The sequence below is a fragment of the Pistacia vera genome, unplaced genomic scaffold, assembly GCF_008641045.1.
Source record: "Pistacia vera cultivar Batoury unplaced genomic scaffold, PisVer_v2 Contig820, whole genome shotgun sequence".
Classification (NCBI taxonomy): domain Eukaryota; kingdom Viridiplantae; phylum Streptophyta; class Magnoliopsida; order Sapindales; family Anacardiaceae; genus Pistacia; species Pistacia vera.
This window is the reverse complement of record NW_022196691.1, coordinates 476,076-492,734: the sequence shown is the minus strand read 5'-3', so window position 1 is coordinate 492,734 and position 16,659 is coordinate 476,076. Positions and strand designations below refer to the sequence as shown.

At 32.7% G+C, this 16,659-nt stretch overlaps 1 protein-coding gene across 13 annotated transcripts; it reads left to right on the top strand.

Annotated features, from left to right (window-relative positions):
• The first annotated feature begins 4,532 nt into the window (after positions 1–4,532).
• Positions 4,533–7,447, top strand: LOC116117745. 13 transcript variants are annotated; one of them, XR_004126004.1, is made up of 7 exons: positions 4,533–4,623; positions 4,745–4,972; positions 5,808–5,941; positions 6,078–6,377; positions 6,771–6,832; positions 6,918–7,069; positions 7,317–7,447. XR_004126004.1 is itself a non-coding variant. In XM_031403768.1 (7 exons), the coding sequence occupies exons 4-7, from the start codon at positions 6,240–6,242 to the stop codon at positions 7,419–7,421; spliced, it is 444 nt and encodes a 147-aa protein (XP_031259628.1). In that variant the 5' UTR covers positions 4,533–4,623; positions 4,745–4,972; positions 5,808–5,941; positions 6,078–6,239; the 3' UTR covers positions 7,422–7,447. The 13 variants fall into 13 exon arrangements, 10 of the variants coding, with proteins under 10 accessions (XP_031259628.1, XP_031259621.1, XP_031259622.1 ...); XM_031403768.1 differs by having other exon boundaries at positions 6,784–6,832; XM_031403761.1 differs by having other exon boundaries at positions 5,828–5,941; positions 6,784–6,832; positions 7,299–7,441.
• The last annotated feature ends 9,212 nt before the right edge of the window (positions 7,448–16,659 follow it).

The window sequence follows — 16,659 nt, the reverse complement described above, 5'->3', positions numbered from 1 at the left end:
ACAGGCCAGAAAATACTATGTATCCGTGCTTTTTGGAGGTCATAATCACTTTTCATACATCAATTTTCTGGTAATTTCTAAGCTCTTTCTAATTTAACTAAAAGCCTATAATTTTTCAATTATATTAATATTTCATCAACTATTTATTTTCTCAGCCAGCATTTACCTTATCAAGGAGAGGAGGAATTAATGGCTTAGAGAGTAGTCGAAAAGAATCGAATTAGTGGTTAGATATGCTTTCTTAATGCTGCTTTCTGTTCTTGCTTTGATGTATGTGAATAAGTGATTTTCTAGTCATTCTAAATATTCTGAGAATTCAAGAATTTTGTTACTGATCATCAAAGCAAATACAGGAGGCCATAGAAATGCAGAACTAGTTTATCTTATTAGGAGAAGAAACTTTATTGAGGGACTTGTAAAAAGAGATAATTTGCAAGATGAAACAAGAAGCTCAATCCTATTCTTAACATTTTCCTGGTGAGCTTCAAAGTGATCTACGTTTCTATCTCCCGTTTGCTTCTGCGTAGACAATTTTTAGTGATAAAAGATACTTGACACACAGCATTTTCCAAAACCAAACCCAGGGAAACTTTGAGAAGAGGAAGAATGAGTTTTGGAGAGTAGAGGAAAGAACTCAAGAATCGATAATGGTGGTTATGCTTTCTCAATGTGGCCTCTGTTCTTTCTTAATTCTTGATGTTTATTTAGAAAGTAAATCACATCATTTTGTAACGGTTCTGTTTATTTATTTTATATGGTGCTAACAATGCTAAGAATTTCAAATTGCACATGATATATGCACAGAAGAAAAATTGAGGCACTTGTAAGCAGAGAGAAAATCTACCAGATGAACCAGTGCTCAATCCTTTGTCTCACATTTGCCGGTAGTAGAATTTGATACTATTAATCATTGATATATGCTTAAGCATTTTTTACTTTTAACTAAGGCATTCAAATTTCTATTTGATCCACAGCTTCAGAATTGTGCCTTAGGAAAAATATGGAAGAGGATGGACAAATATAGGAGATGATGTACTCAAAAAGACTCAAGTGGTTGGTTATGCTCACTTCTTTGTTTTTCCTTATTTTTAAACTAGAAAGCACATCACAGCACAATTACTGGTTTTGTAAGTTCTTTAAATTTTATGCAGGACTGATTATATATCTGTTATTTGTTTCTCTTACTGTTTGATTGCTGTTATGTCAGAAGCCTTTCAAATTACAGTGGATTCCCTCTATGAAATCCTTTGATGATTCATTGTGATAGGTTTATTTTCTTGCTTATCTCTCTACATAGTGTGGACATTCAAAACCCATGTTCTCTAATTAACTTTATTTTGATATGTTATTTGATGCAGAAGGCAAGTTAAGATGTCATGAATTTCTGAAGAATCAAGGTTGACAATGAGTCATAAATTTCAGCCAAAACTTTCCTATGTTAAGGCATTTGTTCGCTTTAGCTAATTGAAACCAGGCATAAAATTCCTTCGCAAAACTTTTTGTCCTGCTGGAAAACAGTGACAAAACCAGGAAAATACTTTTGTATCTGTACGTCTTGAAGGTCATAATACCTTTTTGTACGTCAATTTTCTCTTAATGTTTAAGCTCTTCTTAATTTAACTAAGGCATATAATTTTTATTATAGTTTCAGATTTCATCAAAATTTATTTTCTCAGTCCAGCATTTCTCGTTATCAGGGGAGGAGGAATTAATGGCATTAGAAGAGTGGTCCATAGAACTCAATTGTGGTTGGATATGCTTTCTCAATGCTGCTTCTGTTTTCTTGTTTCTGATTTTAATTAGGTAGCATATAGAGTATATGTTTATTTCTTTTGATGTATGTGAAGAAGGGATCATCAGAGTCAATGGAGGCTATAGAACTGCAGGACCAATTTATCTCATTTAAGGAAGCGCTTGTAAACAAAAAGATGATTTGCCAGATGAAACAAGAGTTCAACGTTCTTAACATTTCCTGGTGAGATTCCAAATGATCTAAGTTTGTATCTCCGCATGCTTCTTGCATAGAGCAAATTGTATTGATAATAGATACCTGAAACAGAGCATTTTCCAAAACCAAAGTCCCAGACCTTCAAAGAGAGGAAGAGTGGTTTTTAGGTGTAGCCGAAAGAACTCTATTAATGGTTGGGAATAGAAAGTGTGAGGCACATCTTCATCATTTATTTTCTTCCCCAAATTGAAAACTCTCGCTTTGGGTGTATGAAATAGGGAAGAGGGATTATGAGATTACAAGAAAGGAAGAAGAAGATGATGATATTACAATCTGTCATCTTTGGTTTCCTTGACAATTAGTTACGCCCCAAATTGAAGGCACTGCCAAACCACATTGTTCAGAATACAGATTGACAAAACATAATGTGTACTGTCCTCTGTACACACGATTGATGAGGGGAAGATGAGAGGTAAATTTTTTATTTTTGTTTAAATATGTATTTGTGATTGAACAATTAATGAATTTGAAGATATTGAAAAAAGGCAGGTGGTTAAGGTAAAGATAAGATAGATTAGTTAGAGGTATTTAAATAATGGTCCAAATTCAAGAATTAGTAAATATAATATTAATACAATGGTGGCCTGGCATTGCCAATTTTAATTCACTAATTTATTCCCTTTTGATTTCATTATCTTTATAAATTAATTTGATTTCATCAAAATTTTCTATTAGTTATTTAAAAATAATAGATATTTATATATATTTGTAAATTAAAGAATGCATTGGTTCATTAATACAATAAGGTACATAACTGCTTTGTGTTTCGATTCTAATGTGCTGAAATGATTTACTCTCTCATCTTTGAAGGAAATCTCAAGGGTAAAGCAGTAAATAAAGGAGAAACAACAATGAAAAATATTCATGATTGTTGGTTGTAGGGAAAATGAGAGGTAATTATTTTATTTTGTTTAAATAAATGTATCCAATTTCTGATTCAATATTTAATCAATTATTCAAATTTCATGTGTTTAAGTATATTTATTCATAGATTTTCTTATTACTTATTTAAAATTTATTATAAAATTAAAGAATGGATTGGCCCATTAATACCTATCGAAGAGAGAGGACTTAAGGGCTTTAGAAGAGTCGTTGAAAGAATGAATAGTGTTTAGTATGCTACTCATGTTGCTTTTTGTTCTTGCTTTGATGTATGTGAAGAAGTGATTTTCTAGTCATGCTAATTATTCTGAGAATTCAGAATTCTGTTACTGATCATCAGAGTAAATACTGGAGGCCATAGAATTGGCAGAACCAGGTTTATCATTTTGGAAGAAGAAACGTCGTTGAGGGACTTGTAAAAAGAGATAATTTGCAAGATGAAACAAGAGCTCAATCCTGCTCTTAACATTTTCCTGGTAAGCTTCAAACTGCTCTACGTTTCTATCTCCTGTTTGCTTCTTGCATAGACAATTGTGATTGAGATAGATATTGACACACAGCAATTTCCAAAACCAAACCCGGGAAACTTTAAAGAGAGGAAGAATGGGTTTTGGAGAGTAGCGGAAAGAACTGATTAATGGTTGGTTATGCTTTCTCAATATTGCTCTCTGTTCTTTCTTTAATTCTTGACGTTTATTAGAAAGCCAATCACATCATTTTGTAACTGGTTCTGTTACTTATTTTTTTTATGGTTGCTAACAATGCTAAGAATTTCAAATTGACCAAATGACATCATGCACTGAAGTAAACTTGATTGAGGCACTTGTAAGCAAAGAGAAAATTACCAGATGAAACCAGTGCTCAATCCTTTGTTCACATTGGCTTGGTAAGCTAGAATTTGATACCATTATATCTGAAATACTGTTAGTGCAATTTTTTCCTTTTAACTAAGGCATGCGAATTCTATTTGATCACAGCTTCCAAATTTGTACCTTAGAACAAATGTGGAAGAGGATGGACAAATATAGGATTATGTACTCAAAAGGACTCAGTGGTTGGTTAGCCTTTCTTACTTATTTGTTTTTCCTATTTTTAAACTAGAAAGCATATCACAACACAATTACTGGTTTTGCATGTCTTTAAATTTATGCGAACTGATTTATTATCTGTTATTTGGTTTCTCTTACTGTTGGATTGCTCTTATGTCAGAAGCTTCTCAAATTACGGTGGATTCCCTCAATGATCCTTTGATGATCATTGTGTAGGTATTTTCTTGCTCATCTCTCTACTCATGTGGGACATTGAAAAGCCATGTTCTCTATAATTAAACTTTATTTTGATATGTTAATTTTGTGCGAGAGAGGCAAGTTTAAGATGTCATGGATTTCCTGAAGAATCAAGGTGACATATGATGTCTTGAATTTCAGCAAAACTTTCCTATGTTAAGACATTTGTTCACTTTCAGCTAATTGAAACCAGGCATATAAATTCCTTCTGCAGAACTTTTTGTCATGCTGGAAAAACAGTGACAGACCAGGCATAAAATTACTTATGCTAACAATTTATAACTTCTGTCACTGATCGGCAGAGAAAATACTCCGGGGCAAAGTAATGAAATGAACAGTTGTAATATTCAATAGCAGAAATTTCGGTGCGGGCAATTCTATCGAAAAGAAAAGTTGCCCAATGAAACAGCCAACAAGTGCAGATCTTTTGGTTTTCAAAGTTTCTTGGTGAGTAGCATCTCATCTATCTGTTTCCTACATTGCTTCTTCAAGAAAACAAATTGTTATTGATGATACCGCATTACCTATTCATTTCTTCTTTAATAACTGGTTTTTGTGTGTTTGTCAGGGAGCTTCTCTAATTGTACTGAATTTCATCTATGAAATCTTTGAGGACTCAGTTTGAGGTTTCTCTTATCAAGTTGTAAGGAAAGTTACCTATGTTAAGGCGTTTGTTCCCTTTGAGCATATTGAAACCCGGCATCAAATTCCCTGTGAAGAACATTTTTTCACGTCGGAAACTATTGACAGGCCTGGAGAAGAAAGTCCTAAATCTTTTGGTTTTCAAATTTGCTTGGTGAGTAACTTCTCATCTGAGTTTCTATTTGCTACGTTGCTTCTTCAGAAGAACAAACTGTCATTGATGGTAGCCAATCACCTATTTATATTCAACCTTTGTTTAGAAAACTTGTATATGGTATTAATATTAGCATCTTCATGTGAGAGTGTGCTTTAGCATCAGATGATCATGGAACCATGAATCGTAACAGAGGAGGAATTCAAACATAGTGATACAAGCATGCTAATAGGGGAATTATCAATGAAAGTTGTGACTTGTGACTTTTAAGAAGATATTGAGCAACTGCATCTGTCATTACACTGGATTCTCTATGAAATCCCTTGATGACTAAGAAACTAAGTTTGTTCTGGTTGTCCCTCTACTTATCAGGCAAGTTTAAGATGTCATGAATTTGTGTTTTTTTTTTTTTCCTCTATATGAGCTTATTGGAACCACACATTTTCTGTCTACTGAAGTTTGTATCATCCTGGAACAAGTAGACAGGCCTGGAACCTATGTACTTGTTAAAGGTCATAATCCCACTTTCCTTTAATCAATTTTCTGATACTGTTTAAGTTTCTTTTTCTTTATACTGAGGCATGTAATTTTCTAATCATAGTTGCAAGTTTCATCAAATATTTATTGTATCAGTGCTGTATTTTGCGTTATTTAAGAGAGGAACAATGACATTCAGAGATTAGTTGAAGAATTGTGATTAATAAACATATCAGAGTTAATACATGGTTGTAATGCATTCTTACTAATAATCTTTATTTTTTCTTCATTCTTGATGTTTAAACAAAAGCATATCACATCATCCTCTTTCTGAATCTGCTATATCTTTAATGTGCAGAACTGATTTCCTCACTGCAGGGAATGCTCTAGGGCAAAGCAATTGCAGAAACTTCATTGATGCACTTGTAGAAATAAAAGCAAATTTGCTTCATGAAACAAGTACTGAATCTTTTGGTTTTCACATTTTGTTGGGTGAGCTGGCCTCTGATCTATATATCTATCACTTACTTGCTTCTTAAATAGAACAATTTACTACCCTTTTTTAGAATTAACATCATCACTGTCATTTGTAATCCTATAAATAATTAATGCATTTTTCATATGTCAGTGTGCTTTTACCCAACTGGATGATGTCCTTAACCAACCTCAGGAACTTAACACTAGCTGGATGCATAAACTGCAAGCATTTGCCTTCCTTGGGAAAATTGCCATCCCTTAAATCTTTGTGTATAACTGTCTCTGTACTCCTTAAAGGTCACAACACTGGGTTATGGAAGAGAAGAAGAATGAAGGACCAATTCTTTATAGTTCAATGGTAGAAACTTCATTGAGGGACATATATTGTAACAAGAAGAAACTTTTGGCTGATGAAACAGGTGCTGAATCTTCTGGTTTTCACATTTTCTTGGTGAGCTCTATATATGGATAAAATTCTTCATAATTTAATTTAATAATATATATTTACTGCTTCTGCTTTATATATAAAAGTATTACTACAACACAACTATACATAAAACCAAACAAAAGATGATTCAAGGTTCTGGCCAACCAGGCTCACCATTACTGATTCTATTATTTTAAAAGGATTTGGTATATATCAACATTGAAGTCTGCATATTTTTGTTGAATTATTGGTATCAATAGAAGGTGCGCAGGGCCTTGCCACCATGTAACATTTGTTGGTTTCTAGGCTTCTTCTATGTTATGTAGTATAAGAATTCAAACGATGTCAAAAGCTTCACGAATATATCTCTTGCTCTTTCTTCTTACAAATAGTTACCTTTTCTGATTATGGCTGAAGCTATTATCTCCAGTGTCTTGGAGCAGCTGACTTCAATCATTGCCCCAGGGATACAACAGGAGGTGAGGCTAGTTGTTGGTCTTCACAAATAAGTTAAAAAGCCCAGGAGCAATCTTCAAGCAATTCAAGCTGTGCTCCTTGATGCAGAGGAAAGACAAGTGAAGGAGAGAAACGTCAGACTTTGGTTAGATCAGCTCAAGGACACGTCTTATGACATTGACAATGTGTTGGATGAGTGGAACTGTACTTTGTTGAAACAGAGAATTGAAGGGGTTGAAAATGCCCTTGTTCCTAATAAGGTCTGTTTTTCTTTTCACATTGCTTGGTGAGTAGCATCTCATCTATATTTCTATATGCTACATTGCTTCGTTAAAAGAGCAAATTGTTGTAGATGATAGCCAATTACCTATTCATATATACACAATCCCTTTTTAGAATTAACATTGTCATTGTCATTTTTAATCTTGTCAACAATAGTAATGCTTGCATCTTCATGTCACAATGTGGTTTAATATCAGTTGATCATGGAATGATGAATCGATGCAGAGGAGGAATTCGAACATTATGGTACAACATGCTAGATGGGAAGTTCTTATCAATGAAAGTATGCTAGATGAAGAAGCTTCTCCAATTACTCTAGACCCTCGATGAAATCCCTTGATGACTGGTACAGTGAGGTTTTTTTTGGTTTTCTCTCTTTAGTATGACAAAGCCCTGTTCTCTCGAATAAACTTTGATTTTGATATGTTAATTTTGACAAGTTTAAGATGTCGTGAGGTCGTTTTCTTGTTGCATTTGATCTATTTGAGCTTATTGAAACCAGGCATCCAATTCTGTATACTGTACTTTGTATCCCTCCTAGAAAAAGTTGACAGGCTTCAAAATATTTCGCATAACCTATGTTTGTACTTTCTAAAGGTCGTAATCCAACTTTGCTTAAATCAATTTTCCGATAGTGTTAAAGTGCTTTTTACTTAGGCATGTAGTTTTCTGTTCATAGTTCCAAATTTCATTAAATATTTATTGTCTCGGTACAGCTTTTTACATTATGGAAAAAAGAAAGAATGGCATTCGGAGAGTAGTCGAAATATCTCGATTAATATGGAGTTAATGATACGTTATACATTCTCACTAATAATCTTTATTCATTCTTTGCTTCTTGATATTTAAACAGAAGCGCATCTTAGAATCATGTTTTTGATTTTGTAATTTCTTTCATGTGCAGTGTGAAAAGAGTAAGTAATGAATTTTTGGGAATAGAAAGGGATACACATCTTCATTATTTATTTTCTTCCTCAAATTGGAAGTTCTTTGTTTTTTAAGAATGTATGAATGGAAAAGTGGGATTATGAAATTACAAGAAAGGGAGAAGAAGAAGATGATATTACAATCATGCCATCTCTTGTTTCCTCGCAAATTTATAATCTGTCTCAAGTTGAAGGCACTGTTAAACCATCTTGTTCAGAATGCAGCATTGGAAATATATATTGATGGTTGTCCTCTGCTAGGCTAACCTTGGAAGGCGAAAACTAGTTAATTAATGTATATAGCGAACTTTTACAGTGAATTATTCTTCAAAAATTGAGTATATTTTATTGCATAATCATCCCACTATATTCAATTTGTTTATATATTTTTGGTTTGATAATTAACAATAGTTTATATTGAGTTATATATTAAACTTTACATTGTTAAAGCAAATTAATTAAATAATTAATACCAACCAATAACTTCACAAAACAACAATGTATAATACAACCCATTAAAATAAAACCAGGAAATTGTTTTCAAAATGGTGTTTTAAAAGAATGATTCATAGTGTAAAACTGTAAATGTTAAAAGAAAAAAAAAGATTTATACTCTTTGACACTGAATTATGCAAGCGGGTCGAGGCCTAATCGGTTTTTAAAACATTGGTTTTGTTGGTATAAAATGGGAAGGATCAATGAATTATATGAATGAAGCACCTGATGAATTTTGTTCATTTTGTTGTAATGGAGCTGATTGATGAATTAATGGTGATTAAATTGTAAAATGATATAGTATTTGAAGATTTTTTTTGGTTAAGTTTCTATTTGAAATTTTTTTATTAGTTGTTAATTTAGTATAAAAGATCAATAATACAATTGTTAGATATGGTTCATACTTTGCATGAACTTGACCCCTACGTAAACGCATTTGGGGGTCTCGCTTTTCGGTGAGTGGGTGAGGCCGCGAGGGTGATGGGCAGTGCTCCCTTCACGGTAAGTCTAATTAGTAATTGAACTTATTATTGTTTTATTAATTGCATAAACTTGAAGCGTTTGCTTCCCTGGGAAAATTGTCATCCCTTGAATTCTTGTATATAAATGATATGAGGAGTTGAAAAGAGTGAGTAATGAATTTTTGGGAATAGAAAGTGATGGTACATCTTCCTATATTCTTCCCCAAATTGAAATACCACTTTTAGTCATAGTATGAATGGGAAGAGTGGGATTATGAGATACAAGAATGGAGAAGAAGAAGATATTACAATCATGCCATCTTTGGTTTTCTTGCAAATTCGGAACTGTCCCAAATTGAAGGCATGCCAAACAAACATTGTTCAGAATACAACTTGGAAAAAGTTATTCAAGATTGTCCTTTGCTAGGCTACGATGGATGAAGGGGAAGATGAGAGGTAATATTTTTTTTTTTTTTTATTTTTGTTTAAATAAAAGTATTGTGATTGAATAATTAATGAATAGAAGAAAATGAAAAAAAAGGCATGTATTTAAGTTAATGATAATGATAGATTTAGTTAGAGGTAATTGAAATAGAAATAATGGTGGAAATGAAAGAAATAGTAATAGAATATGAATACATTGCCAATTTTAATTAGTATGATGATTATGTTTACATTGGCAGTTATTTAAAGGAAATAGAAATGATAAAATGAATGATTGAGAGAGAAATAGCATTGGATTTGTTGAAGATGTTATATATTACTCTACTCCACTTGTTTAACCAAATTAGTTGTTGTGTTTATACATAATGCAATATTGGCCCATTAGTACAAAATACGTTAAAGGATCTTGTTAAATAGGTTTTTGGTGGACTTGTGAAGATCAATATTTTTTCTGAATTTATTTTGTTAATCTGAATTATTTATTTTTTAATTTTTTTTAGTTTTATAAAATTTTTTATTCATCAAAATTAGATATTTAAAATATAGAATATTTATTTTTTGTAAAATTGTTAAAGAATGGATTGGTCATTAATGCAAAATTAGGTACATGGGCCTTGTACTAGAGATCAGTATTTGAGAGTTAATTATTAATTTAAAAAATAATATCTTAAATATTAATTAATTTATACTAAAGCATGTAATGTTCTTCTATTTATAGCTTCAAATTCAATGCAGCTTTTTGTCTTTGGAGAGAAGGAAATAATGGGTGTTAGGAGAGGAGAGTAGGCAGAGGAACTCAGTCAAGTACGTGCTTCTTTTTTTTTTTTTTGGGTCAATTCCTTTTACAAAGACATGTAATTTTTTCTATTTAAGGTTTCATATTTCGTCAAAATATTTACTGTTCCAGAGATGCATGCTTTTGCGGCATGGAGAGAGGAAGAATGCTTTGCAGAGTTGCTGACGAAATCAATTAATGGTGGGTTATGCTTTCTCAATGTTGTTCTCGTTCTTTTTAAGCTTCATGTTAATATGAAAGCATATCGGAAGAATTTCAATTTTCTGTTAAACTTTCAAAATGAGGATATATGTATTCTTTACCAGATGAAACAATTGCCCCAACACTGCTCTTTACATTTACTTGGTAAGCTAGCATTTCATACTGTGTTTAATTTGTCTGGCTGGAAAAGTTTAAGTGCTTTTTTCTGGCATTTTGTACTAAAACATGTAATTTTATTTATACTTTCAACATGTTTCAGTGCAGCATTTGCGCTATGGAAGATAATGGGTGTTAGAAGAGTAGTAGAAGAACTAGTTAATGGTTGGTTGTGAATTTCTCTTTCTTTCTTCCTTACTGATGTTTAAAAGCACTTCACAACATTGTGGTTCTGATTCAGTATTTTTTATAATATGCAGAGAGGCGAGTTAAGTGTCATGAATTGTTACCTATATTAAGACATTACTTCTGTTTGAGCTTATTAAAACCAGGGATCAGATTTGATCAACAAAACTTTGTATCATGCTGGAAAACAGTGACAGGCCAGAAAATACTATGTATCCGTGCTTTTGGAGGTCATAATCACTTTTCATACATCAATTTTCTGGTAATTTCTAAGCTCTTTCTAATTTAACTAAAAGCCTATATTTTTCAATTATAGGTAATATTTCATCAACTATTTATTTTCTCAGCCAGCATTTCACCTTATCAAGGAGAGGAGGAATTAATGGCTTAGAAGAGTAGTCGAAAGAATCGAATAGTGGTTAGATATGCTTCTTAATGCTGCTTTCTGTTCTTGCTTTGATGTATGTGAATAAGTGATTTTCTAGTCATTCTAAATATTCTGAGAATTCAAGAATTTTGTTACTGATCATCAAGCAAATACAGGAGGCCATAGAAATGCAGAACTAGTTATCTTATTATGAGAAGAAACTTTATTGAGGGACTTGTAAAAAGAGATAATTTGCAAGATGAAACAAGAGCTCAATCCTATTCTTAACATTTTCCTGGTGAGCTTCAAAGTGATCTACGTTTCTATCTCCCGTTTGCTTCTGCGTAGACAATTTTTAGTGTAAAAGATACTTGACACACAGCATTTTCCAAAACCAAACCCAGGGAAACTTTGAGAAGAGGAAGAATGAGTTTTGGAGAGTAGAGGAAAGAACTCAAGAAATCGATAATGGTGGTTATGCTTTCTCAATGTGGCCTCTGTTCTTTCTTAATTCTTGATGTTTATTTAGAAAGTAAATCACATCATTTTGTAACGGTTCTGTTTATTTATTTTTATGGTTGCTACAATGCTAAGAATTTCAATTGCACATGATATATGCACAGAAGAAAAACTGAGGCACTTGTAAGCAGAGAGAAAATCTACCAGATGAACCAGTGCTCAATCCTTTGTCTCACATTTGCCGGTAGTAGAATTTGATACTATTAATCATTGATATATTGCTTAAGCAATTTTTTACTTTTAACTAAGGCATTCAAATTTCTATTTGATCACACAGCTTCAGAATTGTGCCTTAGGAAAAATATGGAGAGGATGGACAAATATAGGAGATGATGTACTCAAAAGACTCAAGTGGTTGGTTATGCTCACTTCTTGTTTTTCCTTATTTTAAACTAGAAAGCACATCACAGCACAATTACTGGTTTTGTAAGTCTTTAAATTTTATGCAGGACTGATTTATATATCTGTTATTTGGTTTCTCTTACTGTTTGATTGCTGTTATGTCAGAAGCTTTCAAATTACAGTGGATTCCCTCTATGAAATCCTTTGATGATTCATTGTGATAGGTTTATTTTTCTTGCTTATCTCTCTACATAGTGTGGACATTCAAACCATGTTCTCTAATTAAACTTTATTTTGATATGTTATTTGATGCAGAAGGCAAGTTAAGATGTCATGAATTTCTGAAGAATCAAGGTTGACAATGAGTCATAAATTTCAGCAAAACTTTCCTATGTAAGGCATTTGTTCGCTTTAGCTAATTGAAACCAGGCATAAAATTCCTTCGCAAAACTTTTGTCCTGCTGAAAACAGTGACAAAACCAGGAAAATCTTTTGTATCTGTACGTCTTGAAGGTCATAATACCATTTTTGTACGTCAATTTTCTCTTAATGTTTAAGCTCTTCTTTAATTTAACTAAGGCATATAATTTTTATTATAGTTTCAGATTTCATCAAAATTTATTTTCTCAGTCCAGCATTTCTCGTTATCGAGGGGAGGAGGAATTAATGGCATTAGAAGAGTGGTCCATAGAACTCAATTGTGGTTGGTATGCTTTCTCAATGCTGCTTCTGTTTTTCTTGTTTCTGATTTTAATTAGGTAGCATATAGAGTAGTATGTTATTTCTTTTGATGTATGTGAAGAATGGATCATCAGAGTCAATAAGGAGGCTATAGAACTGCAGGACCAATTTATCTCATTTAAGGAAGCGCTTGTAAACAAAAAGATGATTTGCCAGATGAAACAAGAGTTCAACGTTCTTAACATTTCCTGGTGAGATTCCAAATGATCTAAGTTTGTATCTCCGCATGCTTCTTGCATAGAGCAAATTGTATTGATAATAGATACCTGAAACAGAGCATTTTTCCAAAACCAAAGTCCCGACCTTCAAAGAGAGGAAGAGTGGTTTTTTAGGTGTAGCCGAAAGAACTCTATTAATGGTTGGGAATAGAAAGGTGAGGCAATCTTCATCATTTATTTTCTTCCCCAAATTGAAAACTCTCGCTTTGGTGTATGAAATAGGGAAGAGTGGGATTATGAGATTACAAGAAAGGAAGAAGAAGATGATGAATTACAATCTGTCATCTTTGGTTTCCTTGACAATTAGTTACGCCCCAAATTGAAGGCACTGCCAAACCACATTGTTCAGAATACAGCATTGACAAAACATAATGTGTACTGTCCTCTGTACACACGATTGATGAGGGAAGATGAGAGGTAAAATTTTTTATTTTTGTTTAAATAATGTATTTGTGATTGAACAATTAATGAATTTGAAGATATTGAAAAAAGGCAGGTGTTTAAGGTAAATGATAAGATAGATTTAGTTAGAGGTAATTTAAATAATGGTCCAAATTCAAGAATTAGTAAATATAATATTAATACAATGATGGCCTGGCATTGCCAATTTTAATTCAATAATTATATTCCTTTTGATTTCATTATCTTTATAAAATTAATTTGATTTCATCAAAATTTTCTTATTAGTTATTTAAAAATAATAGAATATTTATATAATTTTGTAAAATTAAAGAATGCATTGGTTCATTAATACAATAGGTACATAACTGCTTTGTGTTTCGATTCTAATGTGTGAAATGATTTACTCTCTCATCTTGAAGGAAATCTCAAGGGTAAAGCAGTAAATAAAGGAAGAAACAACAATGAAAAATATTCATGATTGTTGGTTGTAGGGGAAAATGAGAGGTAATTATTTTATTTTGTTTAAATAAATGTATCCAATTTCTGATTCAATATTTAATCAATTATTCAAATTTCATGTGTTTAAGTAATATTTATTCATAGATTTTCTTATTACTTATTTAAATTTATTATAAAATTAAAGAATGGATTGGCCCATTAATACCTATCGAAGAGAGAGGACTTAAGGGCTTTAGAAGAGTCGTTGAAAGAATGAATTAGTGTTTAGTATGCTACTCATGTTGCTTTTTGTTCTTGCTTTGATGTATGTGAAGAAGTGATTTTCTAGTCATGCTAATTATTCTGAGAATTCAGAATTCGTTACTGATCATCAGAGTAAATACTGGAGGCCATAGAATTGCGCAGAACCAGTTTATCATTTTGGAAGAAGAAACGTCGTGAGGGACTTGTAAAAAGAGATAATTTGCAAGATGAAACAAAGAGCTCATCCTGCTCTTAACATTTTCCTGGTAAGCTTCAAACTGCTCTACGTTTCTATCTCCTGTTTGCTTCTTGCATAGACAATTGTGATGATGATAGATATTGACCACAGCAATTTTCCAAAACCAAACCCGGGAAACTTTAAAGAGAGGAAGAATGGGTTTTGGAGAGTAGCGGAAAGAACTGATTAATGGTTGGTTATGCTTTCTCATATTGCTCTCTGTTCTTTCTTTAATTCTTGACGTTTATTAGAAAGCCAAATCACATCATTTTGTAACTGGTTCTGTTACTTATTTTTTTTATGGTTGCTAACAATGCTAAGAATTTCAAATTGACCAAATGACATCATGCACTGAAGTAAAACTTGATTGAGGCACTGTAAGCAAAGAGAAAATTTACCAGATGAAACCAGTGCTCAATCCTTTGTCTTCACATTGGCTTGGTAAGCTAGAATTTGATACCATTATATCTGAAATAGTTAGTGCAATTTTTCCTTTTAACTAAGGCATGCGAATTTCTATTTGATCACAGCTTCCAAATTTGTCCTTAGAAACAAATGTGGAAGAGGATGGACAAATATAGGATTATGTACTCAAAAGGACTCAAGTGGTTGGTTAGCTTCTTCTTACTTATTTTTGTTTTTCTATTTTTTAAACTAGAAAGCATATCACAACACAATTACTGGTTTTGCATGTCTTTAAATTTATGCGAACTGATTTATTATCTGTTATTTGGTTTCTCTTACTGTTGGATTGCTCTTATGTCAGAAGCTTCTCAAATTACGGTGGATTCCCTCAAGATCCTTGTGATATCATTGTGTAGGTATTTTCTTGCTCATCTCTCTACTCATGTGGGACATTGAAAAGCCATGTTCTCTAAATAAACTTTATTTTGATATGTTAATTTTGATGCAGAGAGGCAAGTTTAAGATGTCATGGATTTCCTGAAGAATCAAGGTGACATATGATGTCTTGAATTTCAGCAAAACTTCCTATGTTAAGACATTTGTTCACTTTCAGCTAATTGAAACCAGGCATTAAATTCCTTCTGCAGAACTTTTGTCATGCTGGAAAAAAGTGACAGACCAGGCATAAAATTACTTATGCTAACAATTTATAACTTCTGTCACTGATCGGCAGAGAAATACTCCGGGGCAAAGTAATGAAATGAAGTTGTAATATTCAATAGCAGAAATTTCGGTGCGGGCAATTCTATCGAAAAGAAAAGTTGCCCATGAAACAGCCAACAAGTGCAGAATCTTTGGTTTTCAAAGTTTCTTGGTGAGTAGCATCTCATCTATCCGTTTCCTACATTGCTTCTTCAAGAAAACAAATTGTATTGATGATACCGCATTACCTATTCTTTCTTCTTTAAAACTGGTTTTGTGTGTTGTCAGGAGCTTCTCTAATTGTACTGAATTTCATCTATGAAATCTCTGAGGACTCAGTTTGAGGTTTCCTTATCAAGTTGTAAGGAAAGTTACCTATGTTAAGGCGTTTGTTCCTTTGAGCATATTGAAACCCGGCATCAAATTCCCTGTGAAGAACATTTTTCCACACCGGAAACATTGACAGGCCTGGAGAAAAAAGTCCTAAATCTTTTGGTTTTCAAATTTGCTTGGTGAGTAGCATCTCATCTGAGTTTCTATTTGCTACGTTGCTTCTTCAGAGACAAACTGTCATTGTGTTAGCCAATCACCTATTTATATTCAACCTTTGTTAGAAAAATTGTATATGGTATTAATATTAGCATCTTCCATGTGAGAGTGTGCTTTAGCATCAGATGATCATGGAACCATGATCGTAACAGGGAGGAATTCAAACATAGTGTACAGCATGCTAATAGGGGAATTATCATGAAAGTTGTGACTTGTGACTTTTAAGAAGATATTGAGCAACTGCATCTGTCATACACTGGATTCTCTATGAAATCCCTTGATGACTAAGAAACTAAGTTTGTTTGGTTGTCCCTCTACTATCAGGCAAGTAGAATGTCATGAATTTGTGTTTTTTTTTTTCCTCTATAGAGCTTATTGGAAACACACATTCTGTCTACTGAAGTTTGTATCATCCTGGAACAAGTAGACAGGCCGGACCTATGTACTTGTAAAGGTCATATCCCACTTTCCTTAATCAATTTTCTGATAATGTTTAGTTCTTTTCTTTATACTGAGGATGTAATTTTCTAGTCTAGTTGCAAGTTTCATCAATATTTGTTGTCTCAGTGCTGTATTGCGTGATTTAAGAGAGGAACAATGACATTCAGAGATTAGTTGAAGAATTGTGATTAAAACAATCAGAGTTAATACATGGTTGTAATGCATTCTTACTAATAATTTTATTTTTTTCATTCTTGATGTTTAAACAAAAGCATAT